Consider the following 21,816-nt stretch of genomic DNA (forward strand, 5'->3'; position numbering starts at 1 on the left):
ATTTACTGGGCCTCCCCTGGTGGCGCAGCAGTTGAGCGCTGGGCTGCAAGGCTGCCTGCAGCCTCTGCAGCACCAGTTTGTTCCCCCGCCACCGGTGAGGGTCCCACCAAAAAAAAAAAAAAGATTTATTTATTTATACATATAAGAACTGGGGTACAGACCAGAGGTGTGGAGGGTGAGAGGATTCACCAGAGACAGAATGGGGAATAGAACAGGCAGACTGACTGAAATACACTGCTGAGAGGAGCAGCGGGCAAGTCAGGAGGGGTCTGCTGCACCATGTGGGTCACCTCCCTGGCCAGGGATCGAACCCTTGCTGCAGTGGCTACTGATAGCTTCATAGGTTGTGTCTTAACACCTTGTGCCATCAGGGAGGCCCCTAAAACGTTTAACTTTTTTAAAGCCCCACATGTACTTGATATCTAACCTTAATTCTAATTACTCTTCTCCAGCTAGGAATAAATAAACCAAGCATCTCTACCTTGACATGATACTACACCCTACTGATACATTTCAAGCAAAATAATTTTTTATTGCCACTCACACACAATCAAGTACATACAAATTCCTTTTCATATAAGATGTTTAAAACAATTACAAAGTTTTCCTGCTGTCCAAATGCTACCTAATCAAATGGCTGCTCTATTAACTTACCTAAGTTGTTTACTCAAATGCCACCTCAGTTAGGCCTTTCCTAACCAATTTTACCTAAATTTTTAAAACTGTACTGTCCTGCCTTTTTCCCCCTTAACATTTGTCATTATCTTACATGTTATGCTTTATTACTTATATAGTTTTGTAGTTTATTTACCATTAAAATTGTCATGCTAAAGACAAGTTTCTTTTAAAGTCATCTCAAATATTCCCTTTTCTGTTTTGAAGACAACATACATTCCAGACTTAAGCTTTAAGCAGAAAAAATATCAACATGTTTATCAGTGTAGCTCACCCATATAAAATAATACTGTTTTTATTTTGGGAAGAGAAAGAGATCACTGTTATCATCTCATATTAGGACGACGTTAAAGTAACAGTCATTTAAATTCCCTTGAATAAATTTAGTTTCACAGAATAGAGTGGTGAGAGCATAGTAAATAACCATACGGAACCTGAATTCTAGCCTCATCTAGGAGCTTTCCAGAGAACTATACTTAAGATTTAACGAGAGTTACTTGAAGTAGGCCTCCCTGGTGGCGCAAGGTGTTAAGACACAACCTATGAAGCTGTCCGTAGCCTCTACAGCATGAGTTTGATGCCTCGGCCAGCCAGGAAGCAACCCACATGGCACAGCAGACCTCTCCTGGCTCGCCCACTGCTCCCCTCAGCAGTGTACTTTGATCAATCTGCCTGTTCTGTTCCCAGCTCTGTCTCTGGTGAATCCTCTCACCCCCCACACCTCTGGCCTGTGCCCCAGCTCTTGTATGCATAAATAAGTAAATCTTTAAAAAAAAAAAGTTACTTGAAGAAAGGCCCATTTTGCGTTTCTGACAAGAGTGTTAGACAAGAGTGTTCTACTTTCAAGAACTGCTAGAGGTCTGAGATTTTACCCTACTTGTAGTTAGCAATTTATCCTGCCACAGTTTCATGGATGTTGAAAGATGCAAGACAAGCCTCCTAGGTCAGAGACAAAGAACTTTATTACTAATGGCAACATCAGTGGCCAGAGTCAGCTTGTCAGTTCCCTGAACCCCAAATCCCATAGGGTAACACAAAGAGGGCCAGGTGACAATTATACCTGCAGTGGGTTTTATTACAGGAGAGAAACCTTGAGGTTATGGAACCCAAACCTTTTATAATGTGAAACAAGACTGATACTTGTTCTGGAAGGTAATGTTATCATTACTATAAACTAAGTAGACATGTTCAAGATGGAAACATTGTTCTAATTACAGCGAACAGTAAGCATACCTGTCCTTTGCTCTGCAGAAATATAATAAGGCTGATCACTACATAAACATCCTTGAAAAAGTCAGTATTTGATTACAAGATACACACAACTCATCATATACTATGTACAAAGCACCTTTTTATTGAGTGAGTGGTGCTGGACACATAGACACAGAATCTGTCATCAAGAAGTACAGATGAATGGTAGTTGAACACACACATGATCTGGGATCAGTGGGAAAATAAAGCACAAACGTGTTCTGGAGTTCAAAGAAGGAACATGACTTCTAGCTGAGGGTACTAGCAGAATTTAGAAGAAAAGCAAATGTGACAAATCAAAGAAAGGTGGAAAGAGAACAGGTCATTATAGATCATCATAAGGGTAGTAGGCAGTTAAAAATAATGTGAAACTATAATTTTAATATAGAAGGAATTTGTTTTCAAAAAGAATGGTAAAATAAATAATTAGAAAGGTAAATTAGGGTGGCCATAGATGGGTCTTGAGTGTCAAGCTATATTTTGATGGTTTTGGAAATAAGTCACTGAAAATTTTTGGGAAATGACATGAGGTTATCAAAACAAATATTTATAAATATTGATCTGCCTCAGTGGCTTGAGATGATCTTCTAATTAGCCAGTTCTTAACTGAATATTTACATAAAAATCACTAGCGGAATTTTAAAACACCCAAGCCCCAACCTAGATATGTTGATTCAACAGGTCTTGAGTGGAGTCCAAGAATGTACATTTTAAAAGTTCCACAAGTAATTCTAATGCATATACCTAGTGGAGAGCTGCTGTTAGGTAATCAGCATGATAATATCCTAACTCTTGTTACTAAACCTCTCTGTACTAAGTAGTGTACACAGAATACACTACTCAAAGAATGTGAGAAGGAACCAGAATTGAAATTCACAGCTGTTACATCTTTTCCATCCTACACATTAAAACTAAAAAGGCAAAATTCAACAACAGTGAATCCAAGTGACAGAAGCAGAACATTCAAGCTTGAAGTGACATCAGGAAGAAAAATGAAGGCTACAAAGATTCTTTAGACTAAGCTTCTAATCCCATAAAATGGGATTAGAAGGGGAAAAAAAGAGTTCAATGATACAGCATTTGCTTATGTATTACTTACAAACCATGAGAGAACTAAGACAGTTGCTTTACAAATATTCCCACATGTTCATCTTACCTATGTCTGTAACATAATATTATCCAAATCTAACATATAAGAAAATAAAGTCTCAGGTTAAACTTACCTAGTCATAACTTAAAAGCAGAAATCACTTAGCCTAGATTCAATTACACACTCCTTTGCCAACCTCTTATCACCCTGCCCAGCTAAATTTAGCAAACTTTCTCCATGTATATACATAGGCGCTAAATTTTTTTTTAATATGGAAAGGGACAGAGGACTTCTAACAAAGAATTTATTTAATAAACATTGACTGCCTAGCACATGCTTAGCAGTTAACTAAGCTGTGTCTAAATGTATCAGGCTTGCTAAAAGGATCAAAACATATCCAGGTGTAGATAGACAGTCAAGTTGAAAATATAGAGAAAAAAAATCTTATATATAGATTTCAAAACTATTTTTGGGCTATCTAATCAGCAGCAATATGAATGTCCTGATTCTACACCTCAGGACCCTTCTAACAAAGGTAAGTTATCATTCCAGAATAAGACAAGAAACAGCGATCAAATTGTGAGGAAGAGAGAGGTGAAAGAGAGAAGGTAAAGCAAGAGGGGGAAAGTTCCACACAATTTTAACTTTCTCTCCAAATAAGAAATGTAAGAATAAAAGCTAATTGGGTAGCTAGGGAGAATGGTAACAAAAGAAAAAAGTAACTGTTCTAAGTATTTTTCCTTTTCTACACAGAAGAAAATTTAAGTGGTTTCTATTATGCTGGCCAAAATATTCCCCTTAACTGCTTCCAACATGTTACTCATTTATTCAACATGTTACTCATTTTAATTATGTGAGCATTCAGTCAAGGGAACAATAAACATAAATAAAACCAAAGCAGACAAAATGTTTATCCTCCTTAGTTTTTAAGAAGAAAACAAATTGGAAATTTATCATGATTGAGAAGGGCACAAGACATTATGAGTCAAATTTCCCAAACAACTCAACATTACTTAAGAATGCATTTTTTTTTTTAAGATTTATTTATTTATTTATACAAGCACTGGGTACAGAAGCGCAGGAGGATGAGAGAATTCACCAGAACCAGACCAGGGAGCAGAACAGGCAGAAGGACCTAAGTACACTGCTGAGGGGAGCAGTGGGCGGCAGGAGAGGTCTGTGCGCCATGTGGGACCCTCGCCTGGCGGCCGGGGATCGAACTGGTGCTGCAGAGGCTGCAGGCAGCTTCACAACCCAGCGCTCAACCACTGCGCCACCGGGGAGGCCCAAGAATGCATCTTTTCCTCTTCACTCCAATATATACAATGAGTGGGCCATCAGTTAATATCCAGAAATACTGGATTATCTGTCAAAGGCATTAGCTGCAACTGAAAAACATTCAGCCATTTTCCTATCAAAAAAACAAAAACAAAACCCAAAACAAAACCTTAAAATAAACCCAATTGCTTTGATATGACAGATGCTGCAGTGCTGAAGTGGGAGCCATGTTGCACCCCACTCTTCAAGACTGGCCAAGTTACCAGGGAGATCAAATGTCAACTGCTGCAAAATCAGCACAGCACAGTTTCTCACATTCTGCTTTCCTAAATCTAGCCAATCATCTGAACTACTTTTGTGGAGTTCACGTTCTAGTTGGGAAGAGTCAAGACAAAAAGTAGCATCAGATACTGATTACGATAATAAATAAAAACAACAGAATGGGCATAAGGAAAAAGAAGGTGAAGGGAAAGGAGTGTCACTCTCTTACTCAGGATACTCAGAGCAGGTCTCTCTGTACAGCAACAGTGAGCGGAGACTCAGATATAAGGAACAAGTCATACAGATATTTGGGCAAGAGGCAATAGCATGTAAAAAAGATTAGAAAAGTGAAGACATGCCTGGTGAGTGCAAGGCACAAATAAGATGGGCCAGCACAACGGCTGTGGAGTGCACATGGAAGAAAATGGTAGAAAAAAAATGCCCAAAAGGGGGGCATTTGGGAAGGAGGAGGAAAGAGAGTAGATAAAGAACCATGTAAGTTCTGTTAAGGACTGACTTTTCTGAGTAAGAAAGAAGCCTTTGCAAGATTAGGAAGAAGCTTCTGTAAGATTCTGAACAGAAAAGTGACATAATCTGATGTGTTTTTTAGAAGGGTCACAGCTGTTAGCTGTTGTTACATAAAGTCTATAGGGGCAGCAAGAGTGAATGTAAGGAGAATAGCTAAGAGCATAGTGCAAAATCAAACCAAGAGATAAGAGCTTAGATAACCTGGACAGTCCTATGAAAAACTTTAAATTAAAAATTTTTACTTCTGGGCCTTCCTGGTGGTGCAGGGCTTAAAGACAGCACTAGCAAGCTATCACCAGCACAAGTTTGATCCCCCCCACTGGTCAGCAGACCTCTCCTGCCTCACCCACTGCTTCCCTCAGCAGTGTATTTCAGTCAATCTGCCTGTTCTGTTCCCCACTGTCTCTGGTGAATCCTCTCACCCCCCACACCTCTGGCCTGCACCCCAGCTCTTGTATGTATAAATAATCTTTAATAAAAATTTTTTTTACTTCCTGTCATTGAAACAACTTCCAGGAAAAACAGTAAGATAATTAAGTTGCATGTTAAAACCAATAACTAAGGAACAGAACTTCTAGAATTTTTGTGAGATGAATGGGATACTATAAAACTTCAAAATACATCACTGGAATTAATCTTATTATACTGTAAAAATTCATCTACCATGTATACCTTAGGAAGCATATTTGGACACTGTTTCCCCTTCCACTAAATATTTTACAAATTATGCATATTTGAGGAAAGGAAGTGTACTGGGGGACTTGGTAAAATAAGACTGCCTAAAAATTGTAAATATCATTCTCCATTATGCCACAGTGTGATTTTGAAGATGGCATAATTAAGCAGAGCATACTTTCTATATGGATACTACTGTAAACAGGAGTTTCAATTTCTAACCAAGGCTTTCAAATTAAGCAAAAGTGATTAACATCATCCTTTAAAAGTAGTGCTAGAACAATCCCAAGTCTCTATACACTTTTAAAATGTCAAATGAAAGGGTTCTTTGAAATTAAAGTTGATAAGAGCCAAACATATAACAGACTGAACCTGTGATTTTACATATGGTAAAAAAGGCCTATGGTGAGTATATGATTCGTCCAAGGGACTATTTATTACCATACCGCGATATTAGAAGTTAGGGATCTGGAGTCCAAATACATTGTTGCTTTACTTATAGACACACACACACACACACACACACACACACACACTCTGTGCTTTTTGTTTGTCCTTTGGGAGCACACTGATAACGCAAAGGACACTATGCAGTAAATGCTCCAAAACCCTTACCAGAAGTTGACCAAGAATTAAAACCATCAGCTGTAACAATAAAATATTTAAGAATCATTTTATTATATTTCAAAAGACCTTATGGGGTGGGGAGAGGTTGGAAATGTAAGATAAAAGAACTGAAAGAATAACCACAGAACTTAATAGCTGCTAATACACAGAAAATAAGAATTGGGGGCTGGGTTGAGTGGGAGAATACAGGAAAAATCAGGTTTCCATTTTAATCTACATATTTTTCTAGTTGAGTCTTCAACAATTTTATATTCATATACTATTCATGTATTTTTAAAAGAAAATATTTTATTTGAATACTCCAAAAGCATGCAACACCCTCTTAACTAATATGTAGTAATCATGTCACTATTGTTGGGCTATTCTTTGAAAGCATTATCAAGGCTTCTGTTATTACCATCATAAAATAGTAACAGGCTTGACAGAAAAACAGTTATATATTTCATGTAATACTCTATAATAAAAAGAAATTTGATAAATCATCCTTTCACAATTCATTGCAAAACATATGACACTGTAAAATATTCATTTGCATGCAAAAGGAAAAACCAAAAGCAGCTTAGTGTATTTTTAAATTCAGAAAAACCCAAAATGTATTAATGATCTATACAATATGCCAAAACTCACATATCAATGAGATTGACATCTGTCCCTCCTTAAATGGATACATTAGATGTAGTCTAATCATATATTATTCTTATGTTCTAGAAGTCATTATAAAGGGGAGCTTGCATAGGAGGAAAAAAGAAGCTGAAGTATGATATTTAGGTGAATACTAAAGCTGTCAATAAATTTTCCAAATTAGGTCTCAAATCAAATTTATCTCATGAGCAAGCAAAAAGTCAGTCGCTTTGATATACTATTTTAAATCAAAAGGATAAAAAGCAGCAACTCTCCACAAACAATTTTGCTCCTATGTAACCAAAATCAAAAAATATAAGGCAAAAATACGAAATACAAAATAGATAAGGCACAAAATAATTTTTAAAATAAAGCTCTAAATCCTTAAGACCAAAAGCAGCAAAATATTTTTTTAAAAATCAAGCCAAAGATTTTGGGACAGAGGAAAGGTAGAAAAGTAATGCCACTTGTTTCTTATTATTTTTCCATTACTTGTTTTTATTTATTTATTTATTTATTTATTTTAAAAGATACATCCATTTATGCATACAAGAGCCGGGGCACAGGCCAGAATTGTGAGGGGTGAGAGGATCCACCAGAGACAGATTGGGGAGCAGAACAGGCAGACTGAGTGAAACACACTGCTGAGGGGAGCAGAGGGCAAGGCAGGAGAGGTCTGCCTCGCCATGTGGGCTTCTCCCTGGCCGGCCAGAGATGGAACTCGTGCTGCAGAGGCTGAGGACTATTTCATAGTGCTGTGCTTAATTCCTTGCGCCACCAGGGAGGCCCACTTGTTTTTATTTTTAACTTACTCATTTAATACACCTCCCTCAACCCTTCCAAAATATACACACCTCAGAGCTTTCCAAAATAATCTTCAAATAAATCCATCCTGGGCAATATTATAAGTCAATCCCTGAGCAAAGTAATCCTAGAAATATTTCTAAACAGGAAAAGGTAGCCTGCTCTATGAAGGAAAACAAAGAATCTCACAAAGACAGTAACAGTATGAAATATTAAGTTCAAGGGAATTGAAGAATTTCAGTGATACTGAGATCAGAAAACTGATCTGTCTCAACCAAAAAAAAAACTTAACCTGCAGTCATAAGGCAACAAGGGAATCATGATTTAACCTTAAACTTTACATATGAATGGCCCATATTTAAATCCAATTTACTTAAATATTTTAAGTGATGTAAACTAACCACTGGAAGTGGCCTATTCCCATTGCATACATGCTTTTAAGTTCATCTTAAAATCTGTCTCTATTTTCCAAGGAGCCTCATAAAACAAGTTAGATTTTGACAAAATCTATCATATTCCTCCCTAACAGTCAACCTAAAATATTCCAGAAATCAATATAGCCCTAGTTATATTTATTATTTTCTAAGATCTTCCACACCATTAAGGACAATATAGGTATGTTTATATGCACCTGCATGCACACCATTTGATAAGCTGAACTAGATAATTTCTAAATTCATATTTCTAAGATTGAATATACACATAAAATTCCTTCTTAAAATTTTAACTTATTTCAAAGCTTATTAAAAATGGTGTTCCCAGGTCTTCAGGTGAATTCACTAACAGATAATCACAAACTGTCTCTAATTCAAAAACCTAGCAATTTTAGACCACTCACAATAAAACTAGGGTGTGCACAAATATGCTTTTACCCAACAGTCCCACTGCTGACAATTCTTAAACAAAACTTAAACAGAATAAAATGAGATGTACAAAAGTAAGTACTGCTTCTATATTGGCAATAGCAACAAGAACAGAAACTAGATATTCACCAAAAGCAGTACAAGAAAAATGGAGGGGTTTAGGGATAGGGCCACACTTAAATATATTTTGAACATCAGATAGAAACAGGAGAGTTTGGTACATTAAGAAACTAAGAGATCACTATTTGTGACTGTGGTAATTACAGGTATATGTAAAAGGTTGGTGGTCTTGTAATTTTTTTCTCTTCAAAATCTTTTCTGGAATTATGGCCACATTGTTTTTAAATTAAAAATGGAAAAAATATAAACTAGAAACTTATACAATGTTAAAAGCCAATGTTAACTCAATAAAAAAAAAGTTCCCATTATGTAACTTTTTTTTTTTTTCTCCAAAGATTTATTTATTTATTTATACAAGCACTGGGTACAGTCAGAAGCACGGGAGGGTGAGAGAATTCATCAGAGCCAGAGCAGGGAGCAGAGCAGGCAGAAGGACCGAGGTACACTGCTGAGGCGCGCAGCGGGCGGCAGGAGAGGTCTGCGCGCCGTGTGGGACCCTCCTCCGGTGACCGGGTTGCAGCCGGGGATCCAACCGGCACTGCAGAGGCTGCGGGCAGCTTCGCAACCCAGCGCTCAACCGCTGCACTACTGGGGAGGCCCCCCCATTATGTAATTTCTTAACAAGGAAAAATATAAAGCTAATTCCATATCATCTAACCTTAACATCCAAAAAAAGAATAAAGCCTCTCCTTCCCTTCGGGGAAGTATGTTGCTGAACTTAACTTAGAAGTAGCATTAACCAAATAACCCATGAGAGAGATTGCTAGACTAGAAATACTAAGTCTATTTACATGATCAAAAAGCTTGCTAAATCTAAAACATGCATTTATGAAACACAGGCTATTCTGCTTTTTTGAGGGATTTTAAGTTATACTATCTTTTTTATGAATATGATTATATAAAACCCCATATTTCAGGAAGTAAGACAGTTGGTTTTGGATGATTAAGTTTCTGAAATTAGGGACCAGAGCACAAATACTAGGCTAATTCACTTTAAAAAAATAAAGTATGTATATATACCAAGTGACAAATATTTGGAAAATTCAACCGAAGAACATCCAAGACAAAAACTACAGGAAAGCAGGGGAAAAAATCTACAATCTTTAGAAAAAAGAGAGATGTGGTAGAGAAAAGTTATAAACTGTAAGGCGGAAAATCACTAGCTACGTGTGAATTAACAATGGTGAAACAATTAAGGTTGGACTCAGTTTTCAGAGAGCTGAATTTCCAGGTGTTCTTCAGAAGTTCATCCAGTAGTCACTACCCCTTTGTCCAATGGCAAAAAGCTACCCATTCAGTTAAGAACTTTTTACTAGGCAAGGTGGAAAGTCTAGAAAGTCTTAAATTTTTCATTCCTGAATTAACCCCCTAATTGCTAATTCAACCTAAGAACTGCTGAGATGAGAACAGAGATAGCAGTCTGTCAGTTATCGCCATCTTGTCAAAAATATCATCAATTTCCAATAGCAGCTAGGACACAGAACAGCTTTGTAAAGGACAGGGCTTAGAATGAAAATTGTAATCATTCTATCTAAACAGAGCAGAAATATTATAGGGAAAAAACTTCCCTCTTCCTTCTTTGATATACACACCAAATGTTTTATTTCCATCTTCTTAAAAAAAAAGGGGGGGGGGCTGTGTATGTGAATACTGAGCAAAACAGGAAGAAAGAGGAAAATGACCACGATTTCTAAAGGTAATGTATATACCAAAGTAGGCTGTAGGGATTTTTAATAGCGAAAAAAACATTACAACAGAACTGAAAAATATACTGGGGCCTAATATCAATCATATCAGCACATTCTCTCCTTAAAAAAAAGTCCAAATGGAAAGTCAAATTATAACCAAAAGCCATGTGTATTCTCAGAAAGAAGATTCTCAGAAACTAAAGAGTCTCAATCATGATACTATCAGGCTACACTGTAGGGATATACATGCCAATTAAGTTGACTATTAGTTAATTAGACTATTAGTACTGTAAGGGATACCAAGATAAAGTGACCTCTTGCTCTTCTGGACTACTTTCTACTTTCAGGCTTTCCACCTTCACGCTAACCATAACCCTCATATTAAAAACAGTGTTCTTGCTCAAAGAAGTCACAAACAACTGTTTCTGTTTTGGCTTCCATTCATAAAATGCTGTTATTTGGCCCACCCTATCTCAACTCTCTAATTCAAACAGCCTTGACTACATTGGAAGTTAGACCACCTGTTAGTTAGAATTAGTTTCATTCAGACACTGATGCTAGGAGAAATTCAAAGAACATCATAGGTCAACCTAAATAGTGATATATAAGGTATGGGGTAATTTCCTTTTAGAAAGTTTCATGTAATTACTTAAGAATCAAAGGATGCATAAATGTAGTAGAAGCATGTTATTTTAGATCACCCTCTCCGAGGGACTGGATAACACCTTCCTCTGCAGTCAAGAGCGATGAAGATGACCACTGCAACATCAACATCTGCAGAGAATCACCAAACCAAAACCCAGAGCTCCTTTATGTAATCTGTTAGAGCAAATGGCAAAAATGACAATAATTTTCTAGTCTATTTGGAAGACTTTCAGATATACTCTACAACCTCTCCTTGTTACATACTGAAGCAATTCTTATGCTCAGGATGGTTAAGATTTTCTTATAACCAAGATCTCTTAGTTAAGCCCTTTCCAGTTAAATAGGTTAGCACAAACTAAAACATTTAACACAAATGTGGAATCTTTAAATGACTTTGTCCAAAGTGAATGTTTCACAGCAAATAAAGGAAAAAATATGTAAGCTCTAGGTTTTTTGGTCAATAATGTTAATTGGATAAATGCTTTAAAATGTACCAAAAAAATCCACAAAAACTGAAATTAACCATATATACAAATCTGTAATTTTTTTACAACAAAAATTTCATGTATGAAAGTTTAGTTACATTTTCAGATAGTTTAAGACAGATTTATAGACTAAAAAGTAACTTATATTCCTGAATTCAGTCATGATAAAGAGACAACCTAACTTAATAGCATTAGTCAATGCTATAGATTTTAACCTCTAGAAAATACAAAATTGAACTGCTTAATTAGCAAAACTAAAGTCCCTTGTTGAAAATAACAAGATAAAATAACCATATAACCTAGTATTTTAAAGTTTCTCATATTAATGCTAGACATACTGCATTTTTAGAAAATGCATGTTTTGTATTTTTTTGTGTTGATAATATCTTTTAAACTAAAGAATTTAATTAAATGAAACATTAGCTTATGATAATTCTCTTCTATTAATGCATGGCTAAAAGATGCAAAATAACTATCCATTTACTTAGAAAGGGTATCCCTCTATTTCACCCAGTTAACTCTTACTCATCTTTTAGGTCTTAGCTGTTACTTAGTTTTTTCCAAACACCTTGCACAAATCCTGATTAAGTACTTTTGATAGCACTTTGTACTTTCATTACCAAAGCATTCTTCAAATACATTACAATTATCTGGCAGTGACTGGTACAAAAAGATGTTTAAATATTTTCAGAACAGCCTCAAAGTGGTTGAGAAATCAACCCTTCAGATCAAGCTGTAGTTGTAAATAAGGGGTGGAGGTTTGGGCAGAGGTAGGAGGGCTACTATGGTAGGAGAACAGGCAAAGGATACTTAACGTATTTCCCCAAGAAGAAAGACTGCAAAAGCTTCTAAAAGTGCTATGGTGGTAGAACAACTATGGGAACTGTACCTGAGGGGAAAATCAAGTACCGTACAAAAATGAACACCAATATAAGAAAATAAATTACTTTAATTATAAATTATAAAGTAAAAATACATCAATCCATCACTTTTATAATGATATACATGCAAGCCTCCTTTGTGCTGCTGGGGTTGAAGACTCAGCGCTATCAAGCTATCTGCAGCCACTGTGACAACAGGAGTTCCATCCCCAGCCAGGGAGCTAAACCACATGGCACAGCAGATCTCTCCTGTCTCGCCTGCTGCACCCCTCAGCTATGTATTCAGTAGATCTGCCTATTCTATTCCCTACTCTCTCTCTCTGGTGAATCCTCTCACCCCCACCCCTACACCTCTGGTCTACACCCCAGTTCTTGTATGCATAAATAAAAAAAACCAAAACTTTATAATGACATACATGACTGGCTTAAAAATCAGATGAATCAATTTAAGAAAGAAGGTATTTTATTTTGAGTTGCTTAAAAGATTCATAAACTGGAAAAATCTCACCTGTCATGGGATCAAAGAGCTGATTAGCTTCCAAGTCTGTAAAAGTATTACTACAACAAGGACATTTGAAGGAAGCCCGATTGGTGGAATCTCTCTCATCAGTTTCAATTCTCCTCCTCATGTGGTCCAGTTTATATTTTACCACATTAACAAGAGTACGATAATTAATAAAGTAGTAGTTATGACGAGTGGTTTTTCCATCTGCAGCAGTCTCTACCCTCATTCTGCATTTGATGAACTTGTCTCCCTTTAAATTATTTAAAACTGATCTAAGTTGCTTCCGATCAAATTTCAGAAGCTCCAGCATATCCTCTTCTTTCACACAGGGGTTCCGGATCAAGATGTCCAAAGCCAAGGCGTGCTCAATGCCATAAAACCCCCGGATCACATACTTGGCTAACCTCTTCAATGCTGCTGGAACCTCAGTGAGGACATCTGGGTCAGCCATCTTTTTGCAGCAAATTTCAACTTTTACTGAATCCAGAAAAAAAAAAAAAAAAGTTAGATGGACATAGCAATAATTTTAAATCTGGTGGCTAGCTGGCAGCTACCACTATTCTTGGAATATCACAAAGGTACTCAAAACATTTTTTTTTAAAGACTTGTAATGCCTAAGTCTTTAAACTCTTATGTTCTAGTTAAAGAATAAAATTTTCCTTTAGAATGTAGAGAAGATTACACCTACAAAGCTTGATATATTTCTTAGATGGCTACTTTCAGATCTATAGTGTGCCTGATTCTATGAAGTAACTATTACACAAAAAAGCTAAATGAAGTCTCACTAGTTTTAATGATACAGATCATTGAAAATGCTAGGAACCCCCTAAGAAATCTAACAGTTGACATTAGGTTCATATGTGTTTATTTCTTTTCATGGGTAAAATTTTTCTACCAAGATAGATTCTAGGGCATTTCATAGTCATGCTCTCACAATAAAGACACAAAAACCCAATAAACACAATCTCCAGTTGGGGTATATGACAATACTACTAACTGTTACAAATCTGAAAGAAATTAATACTTGGATTCAGACAGAGTACAATTCTAAAGAAAAGAAAAATCCCAGGATATCCTGAAATATCAGATTTCTTGCAGAACAAAGCAGAAGCGAATCGTATCTAGTTCTCAAGCCATGACCTGGAAAGCTCTTGCCCAAACTGGCATGAGCTAGCTGTTAAAAAGCCTGGATTTTGGAATTCAGAGTTAGACAGCCTGTGGGTTTTTTTTGGGTTTTTTTTTTTTTTTTTTTTTTGTGGGACCCTCGCTGATGGCCGGAGATCGAACTGGCGCTGCAGAGGCTGCGGGCAGCCTCGCAACCCAGCGCTCAACCACTGTGCCACCAGGGGAGGCCCAGACAGCCTGTGTTTTAGTAGCCATGTAATTTTGAGTAAATCCCTTCAACAACTTCAAGTCATTTCAAGTTACATTTTACTCTGAGAAATAAGGATAGTATCAGCTACCTCAATGAGGTTGTTGTGAGTTAATGAGAATGTATGTAATGTGCTTAGGAAGCACTTGTTAATAAGGAGAGAGCTTCCATCTCAATTTATTATGTCCCAAAATAAAAACAAGCAGGCTATACACATAGACCACGTCAAATGAAATTTCCCAACACTGCGAGGAAATTTTTAACAGGCATAGCACTTTGAACTATTTCAATGGGAGAACCAGAGAATTTATGCTAACACCATGTTCAAAATCTCTACATTTAAAAACTCTCCTTCCTGACCTCTGCCCTTTCTCCTCCACCACTTCTACTCCCTATATAAGCTAGACAAGTTTATACTGAACCTTTAAAAAATATCAATCAGTGGTTATCAACATTATTAGATTGAATACCCCCACAGTAATATACTAAAAAAAATTTATAACCAATCGTTATGCATGGGGGGAGGGAGGCATAAAGGAAAGTTATAATAAAAGTTATAATAAAGTATATATTTCTAAAAGTTATAATAAAGTATATATTTGAGATAGTAAAAGCACAGGCATGACTATAGATAAGAGACAACAAAGTAGCACCTAGATGGCAATCTGGTTTAGGGCCTTTCTGTCATCTTAAAACTTAAGGCCGCCAAGTAAGTATCACAGCAGTATCACAGCATATTAGCAGGTGCACTTTGGTCTCCTTTCCAATTTGGTCTATATGTTTATATTTGAAACCAGTTTTAGTTTCCTGTTTTAATCTTCAACAGGTTGCAGAACATAACAGAGCAGAAAATGCATGCAACAGAGCAATAAATGACAAATATCAAAATTACCTACCTTTCCAACTCATTTCCGACTATTATGTTCCCTCCCTGACCTTGCACCCATACACTCTATTTTCCAAACCAAGGGTTCTCAACCCTGGCTATAAACTAGAATCAGCTAAGGAGCATTTTAAAATACCCACCCTGAACCCCCATTCCCAGAAATTCTGTTTCAGCTGGTGGAGGGGGAGGACAAGGCAGGGAGGCACATTAGGCGTCATCTTAATTTAGAAGTTCTTTAGATGACTCCAACATACAGAAAAAGTCCTTGATCACGGCTTGAGACAAACTGGATGCCTAGCTATGATATATCCTGCCAATGCACAAGCTGCATGGGACAGCCTTATCACTCAACCTGTTTCCTTTACCTGAAACACCTTAGGGACCCTAAAGATTTAACGGAGTGACAGGAAGACAGCAATTCAATAGTTTTAGATTTTGAATCCCTGTTCCACCATTTCTTAGTGGGTGACCCTGGAAAATTCTCAGCCTCAGCTTCCTCATATATAAAAAGTGATGAATAGTGCCTTCCTCATACAGTTCATGTATGGATGAAATAATTGATACAAAGTGTTCTCCTTTCAGAACTGGCATCATAAGAATTGCTTTAAGTATTGACACTCATAATTAGACTTCCTATTTAGAAGTGTTTGAGGAATGAGGACTAAAGTAAGTGCATATAGAGGCAAGAAGGAAGTAATAGAAGCTATAGAAATCAAACCTAACCTAAGGAAGAGGATAGGATGAATCAAATTTATTACAGAAACAAAATCAAAAGGACCCAATAATCTATTGGAAAATGGAATAGGAAAAATTTTAAGTAGCTTTTTGTGTTTCCCAATTTTTTAAATCCTGGTAAAGTACACAAAATTTACCAATTAACCATTTTTACCTATAGAGTTCAGTGGCATTAAGTATACTCATAATGTTATGCAACTATCAGCACTACTCTCCAGAATTCTTCGCCTTTTAAAACTGAAATGCTATACCTATTAAACAATGACATAGTTTAATGCTATTCAACAATAACATATAGTTATTTGTTATGAGCCAATGTAAGTAGGGAAGAATGAGGCATTTACTTTTAGTTTCTTGTCTTTGAGAAAATACCACAGAATATTCCTGTGAAGATGTCCAGTAAGTAGCTGGACAAAATGAAAATGGAGTTCAGAAATGAAGTCATGCTAAGCCACCATGTTGAAAATCTGTACATTTAAAAACTCTGCATACATTGAGCAAAAATGAAGTGATGTAAAAAATATATAAAGTCAAAAAAACCCAAAAAACTCTGCTTTCTCCTCCACCACTTCTACTCCCTGTATATGCTAACTTTCCAAACTTTGGATTTCTAGCACCACTTAGGCCAGATGTCTCAAATTGGCAGCCTCTGCCACATCGTTTAACCCAAATGATGCTACGAAAATTTTCTCAATTGTCAACATTTTAAAATCCTAATGTTTCACGTAAACTTCAATTAACAGCTCTTGAAATTTGGGATTATCTGAGGAAAAAAGTAAGTCCATGTTCCCACATGGTAACAAGTTGGAACTGAGGAACAGTTGTTAAGAAGGGAAGGAAAGAATGGGGCACAGGCTGTATATTGTTAAATGCTGACTTCTAAAGACTTTTGAGTGTGTGACCTCTTAGAGTCAGCCCTTGTTTCTTTGCTGTAGTCTCACTGTCTAACATTAGTCACCTCCTAGGCTTAACTCCCTACCCCGCGCAGCCTCCCCACTGCCAAGTTGGTTTTGTTTTTGAACCATATGAGTCTAATCATACAAATATATAAGAATTACTGGGCACTAGACACAGAGTTGAAGAAACAAAGTGGAAATGAATGCTCTTGCTACACTCTATCTACCTTTGTCAACCTCATATCCAGCCACGCTGGCTCTCAATCCTTGAAGCCATTCATGCTGGACTCCTCGCACTCACTTCTAGTCCTTTGCACATGCTGTTTCCTTTGCCACAAAAAATAAAGCCCAAACTGCCTTCTCCAAATCATCCTTCATATCTCAAATGACACTGCCTCAGAGAAATCTTCCCAGATTCCCGGTAAGAGTTTAGAATGATCCCCTTTCAAATCTACCCATAACTCTTTCTCTTTCCCCTTCTTTTGTTGCAGTGAATATACTAATACTTTCTTCATGTCTACCTCTGAGATCAAGGACTTAATCTTATTCACCATTGTCCTTTCAGCATCCAGCACAGCTAGCTAATCAAGTATTTTTATAAAACTTTCAATACATCGCCTAACCACGTGGTCTTCCAACAGGCCCATCCTGCCTGCTTCCCCCAATTCACTACTTCCATTGCTGCTTCCGGAACAGAAAAAGACAGGTTATAGAATATCTTCTTACATTTCAAAAAGCTTTAAGAAAGAGGTAATGGGATCAAATTCTCGATTTTAAAAGATTCGCCTGAATGCGGGGTGCAAAATAAAAGGGGAAAAGAGTGGATGCTAAGAGTCCAGTTAGAGTATCTCAGTCCGACAGCACTATTCCAGTCGTAGAAGTACTTGGGGTCTATAACTGTAGTTTCTCCCTTTGCCATATTTCAAAGTACTCTCCACGCCTTCATACTTAAAACAGTGTATCACCGTGAAACTGTTGTAGAGCAACCCCGATACAAACAAAACCTCCAAACTAGCTGCCCTTCAAGAGCCTTCTTCAGTCATGTTCACTCCTCCCCACTGCGAGACCCCGAGCCCCTAATTCGCTTAAGACTCTGCCTCCTGAGTCCAGCGGCCACACTCCATGCGGCCAAGCCCGTCCTACCCGAGGTCGCACAAGGGCCGCTCCGGGGTCAATGGTCCCTTGGAGGACCCACTCGAGGGAGTCAGAGTAGGGGACCTAAAGATGGAGGAACAAAGATAGGGGAGACACCCTGAAAATGCGATGCCCAGCCAGGGAACCAAGAAGAAGTAACAGGGAATAAGGTTTACCAAAGCGAATCCTCGAACACTCCCACTACAGCGTCTCTGAGCGCCTCAACTACCGGCTCCAATGAGCCACGCACGCCACTCCTGCGACCAAGCCGACGTCGTAGGCCTGCGACTCGTTTGCGGCCCACTCGCCACATTTAAACGGGCCGGCCAATCAGTCTTCAATCAAGACGGTCACTTTCCGATTGGCCAATGAAATGGAAGGTTCTGTCCCCATCCCCAGCGCTCATTTGGCGAACAATTCCGGAACAGGCGTTAACCCCGGGCCGGCGGTGGCGAGATGGCGTCCCTGGATCGGGTGAAGGTGCTGGTGTTGGGAGACTCAGGTGAGCGGCTTCACCCACTTCCGGGGCTCCCGACATGATAGAGTTTTCCGAGGACCCTCCCCTTTCACTAGTCTACGTCCTCAGTGAGGCGGCTCTTCGGCCTGTGGCTGGAAGCCCCCTTAAGGGCTAAAGACTACACTTCCCAGAGGACTTTGCTCTAGTTCACGAAGCTGGCGGCGTCGCGCGGGCGGGGGGCGCGGGGCCCTGGTCCGTCGCCGCCTTCGCCGCTTTCCGGCTCGGTTTCCCCGACTACCGCGACCGTAGTGTATTGTCAATTCCTTTGTTTTAAAAGAGGTGCAGACATTATGTATTGTAGGGGCGCCGCGCGAAGGCTACGGAAGTTAGGATCGTGCCTTCAAAAGAGTTTGTTCAGGGCTTCCCCCCGTGGCGCAACGGGTTGAGCGCAGCGCTGCGAAGCGGTCCGCAGCCTCTGCAGCGCCGGTTCGAGCCCCGCCTGCCTGGGAGATACCCACATGGCGCGGCAGACCTCTCTTGTCTCGTCCGCTGTTCCCCTGAGCAGTGTATTTCTGTCGGTCTGCCTGTTCTGCTCCCTGCTCTGTCTGGTGAATCCTTTCACCCTCCCGCACATCTGACCTGTACCCTGATTTTTGAATGCATGGTAAAGCTTAAAAAAAAAAAAAAAAAAAAGAGTTTGTTCGTTAGGGAAGTCAAACGTACACTAAGAATGAAGCTGACCCAAGTCCTTTGCACATACTAATATGAGATTTAGCCCAGTTGCTTCATTTTACACATGAGAAAAATGAGGCGGAGAGACTTAAGGGACAGACCCAGTTGATTATGGGTTGAACCCATAATGTATGCACTTAAACGCTGAACTGTGTTATGAAATGAAATATTGGGTGGTAGTCTTCTTTCTCTCAGTGGTCTTGATTTCTTTAATCTTAATTGAAAACCTGTTATGTGTTACCTTGTAAACAAAGAAATTAAGTGAGGGCAATATTATGAACCAGGTAGAATTTAATACTGAGCCCAATTTAATCTGGAAGTTAAAATTCTTTTCGTTCCTTGGACGTTGAGAACTAAAATTGAAATCTGCATTTCCCTTCTGCCTCCTCACCAGCCTTTCCTTTCTCAACAAAATCTTCTCTCTGTTTCTTAAGAATACGGAATAAATGCTAGCCTTGCATTTCAAAGATAAGCTCTTCTGGAGTTGACCTTTGAATGTGTGCTGGAAGTAAAGACATTGTGCCACACTGGAGGTGGCGAGGACATACCCCAGAGAACTTGAAAACTGGCCTTACAGAAGTGTTTAGGTTGGCTGGGGAGAGTTAGATGTTGAGAATGTTTTCATATTGCCTGAAGATGTATTGCATTACAAAATATTTTAGGAGAGACTTGTTTGATATACTCTTCAAAGAGATACATTATGAAACTATGAATATAATCCAATTTATGTCAACTCCAGTTCTTTAGTTTGAAAGTGGTACTGAAATTAATTTAATAAAATCACTCAGTTTTATAGAAGAAAATAATGTGGAGTAAAGAGATTTGGCAAGAGTATCCCCAAGTATAATTTAGGACTGAAATCCAGAGCTAACTCAATTCTTATTGAATAAGGGAATTGTATGTTCTTGTCTATAATTCCCTCTTCTATTGCATCTAACAATCTCTTCATGTTACATATTGTTGAAACTAGTGAACCACCCCACCCCCCCCATAGGTACTTAAATACCGATAACATAGCAGGTGCTATATTAAGTGTGGGGTAATAAATGTGGAATCAATGCATTACATAACAGCGTCGATTTAGCTGGTGCATTAAATGTAAAAAGTGATTTGGAAATTAATAAACTTTTTTCCACTATAGTTTAGTTGTAAAACAAAAGACACCCATCAAGGAAGTGACTTATCTTGTCACACATTCACTGATGTTAGGTTACATGTATAAAGTCAGTTATTGCCTTTTTATCAATTTCCTTTTAACAGTGATTTGCTATCTGGCCATTTAAAATCTACTTTTTATACATCATCTCTCCTTGTATTCAATATTTAAAGTTTACTTTTGAAGAAAGGCTTATTTCCCATGTGAAACTTTGAGGATTTCACAAATATATAAAGGAATGACTTGGGATTTAGAGATTACTTTTGTATTCCATGGAGATATTAGGTAATTTATTAAGGAATCCTGAAAGTCTCTCTAACTTACACTTACGCTGAACCAAACACATTACCAACAACTGTATTTGAAACTGGCCCTTATTTGATTTTATTGTGCCTTTCCTCTGGCCTCCAGCAAGTGTATTCTTTTAATCTACTTTAGTTCTATTGATAAAAACTCAGATCCAGAACCTTCACAGTTCAATTATTCTTTCTGTTGAGAGTTCATCCAGTATTAACTAATTCCCCAAAGCAGTTAATTCATGGAGAACTATACATTGTTACTGCTGTAGAGACTCTGACATAGTTGAGCTTAATTAGAAACTCAGGCCTTCCATCATGCTGATAACTAATATGTGCCTCTAATATAAGCAAACAGACATGCAGTCACAAGAAAATCTGCAGTATGCCTAAAGGTCACAGATATTAAATGCAATGCAATAAATACAAACAAAGCTAAGTTGGCAAAAATTTTAAATATTAGTATGTACAAAAATAAAAAGAATAAAAGGGGAACCTAGGGAAACTGATTCAGTTATATGAGATGACAAATTGAAAACTGAAACCCAGTAGAAAAATGGACAAAGTATGTCAGTAGATAATTCATGATAGGAAAGGCAACTGACTAGCTAAATGTCTTTTTTTTTTTTTTTTTTTGGTCTTAACAAATTAACAAAGATGAAAAAGCAACTACATATATTTGAGAGACAATAAGTCCTGTAGGTGTATGTGTTTGCTTAAGACTGGATAAGCCTGCTCTGCTCTGCTGGTGGCAGAGCAACCTGATGCAAATTGTCAGTATATATCAGAACTTTAAATGTTCATTTCCTTCTACGTATTAATTTCACTTCTAAGAAAGAAATGAAATTTAATTTTAAAGAAAGTTTAGGTAAATTTTTCCCCTTATTGTAGAGAATAGTTCAAAACACCCTAAATATCTAATAATGGGGGAATGGTTACATAAGTTATGTCTACTCCCTGGTAACAACAGAGGCACTAAAATATTTGTGAACATAAATTTTTGTCATTAAGTGAATACTAATTATGGCCCTGTTCTGAGATTTTAAAAAGATGAGTAAAACACAGCCCTCAAAGAACTTAAATAGGGCCAATAAAACCTATACTGATGTATTTTTAAGTGCTCTGTAGGAAAGTGTCCAGGGTATAGTGAAGACC

At 37.8% G+C, this 21,816-nt stretch overlaps 2 protein-coding genes across 7 annotated transcripts in view; one reads left to right on the plus strand and one right to left on the minus strand.

Annotated features, from left to right (window-relative positions):
- GTF2E1 (general transcription factor IIE subunit 1) overlaps positions 1-18,614 on the minus strand; it is a 41,513-nt gene extending 22,899 nt beyond the window's left edge. For 3 of the 5 annotated variants that reach the window (XM_054700532.1, XM_054700535.1, XM_037525475.2), the window contains exons 1-2: positions 18,197-18,614; positions 13,001-13,474 (exon numbers count right to left, since the gene is read on the minus strand). In XM_054700532.1, coding sequence (XP_054556507.1) covers positions 13,001-13,448 — 448 coding nt within the window. In that variant the 5' untranslated portion in view covers positions 13,449-13,474; positions 18,197-18,614. The remainder of the gene's footprint in view (positions 1-13,000; positions 13,475-18,196) is intronic. The other 2 variants (XM_054700533.1, XM_054700534.1) reach the window with 1 other exon arrangement.
- Positions 18,308-21,816, plus strand: part of RABL3 (RAB, member of RAS oncogene family like 3) — a 48,598-nt gene continuing 45,089 nt past the window's right edge. Inside the window, exon 1 of one of the 2 annotated variants that reach the window (XM_037525480.2) lies at positions 18,308-18,522. In XM_037525480.2, coding sequence (XP_037381377.1) covers positions 18,389-18,522 — 134 coding nt within the window. In that variant the 5' untranslated portion in view covers positions 18,308-18,388. The remainder of the gene's footprint in view (positions 18,523-21,816) is intronic. The other variant, XM_037525479.1, reaches the window with a different exon arrangement.

This window comes from Talpa occidentalis, unplaced genomic scaffold, assembly GCF_014898055.3.
Source record: "Talpa occidentalis isolate TD23 unplaced genomic scaffold, MPIMG_talOcc4v2.1 talOcc4.4, whole genome shotgun sequence".
In the NCBI taxonomy this organism is placed as follows: Eukaryota; Metazoa; Chordata; class Mammalia; order Eulipotyphla; family Talpidae; genus Talpa; species Talpa occidentalis.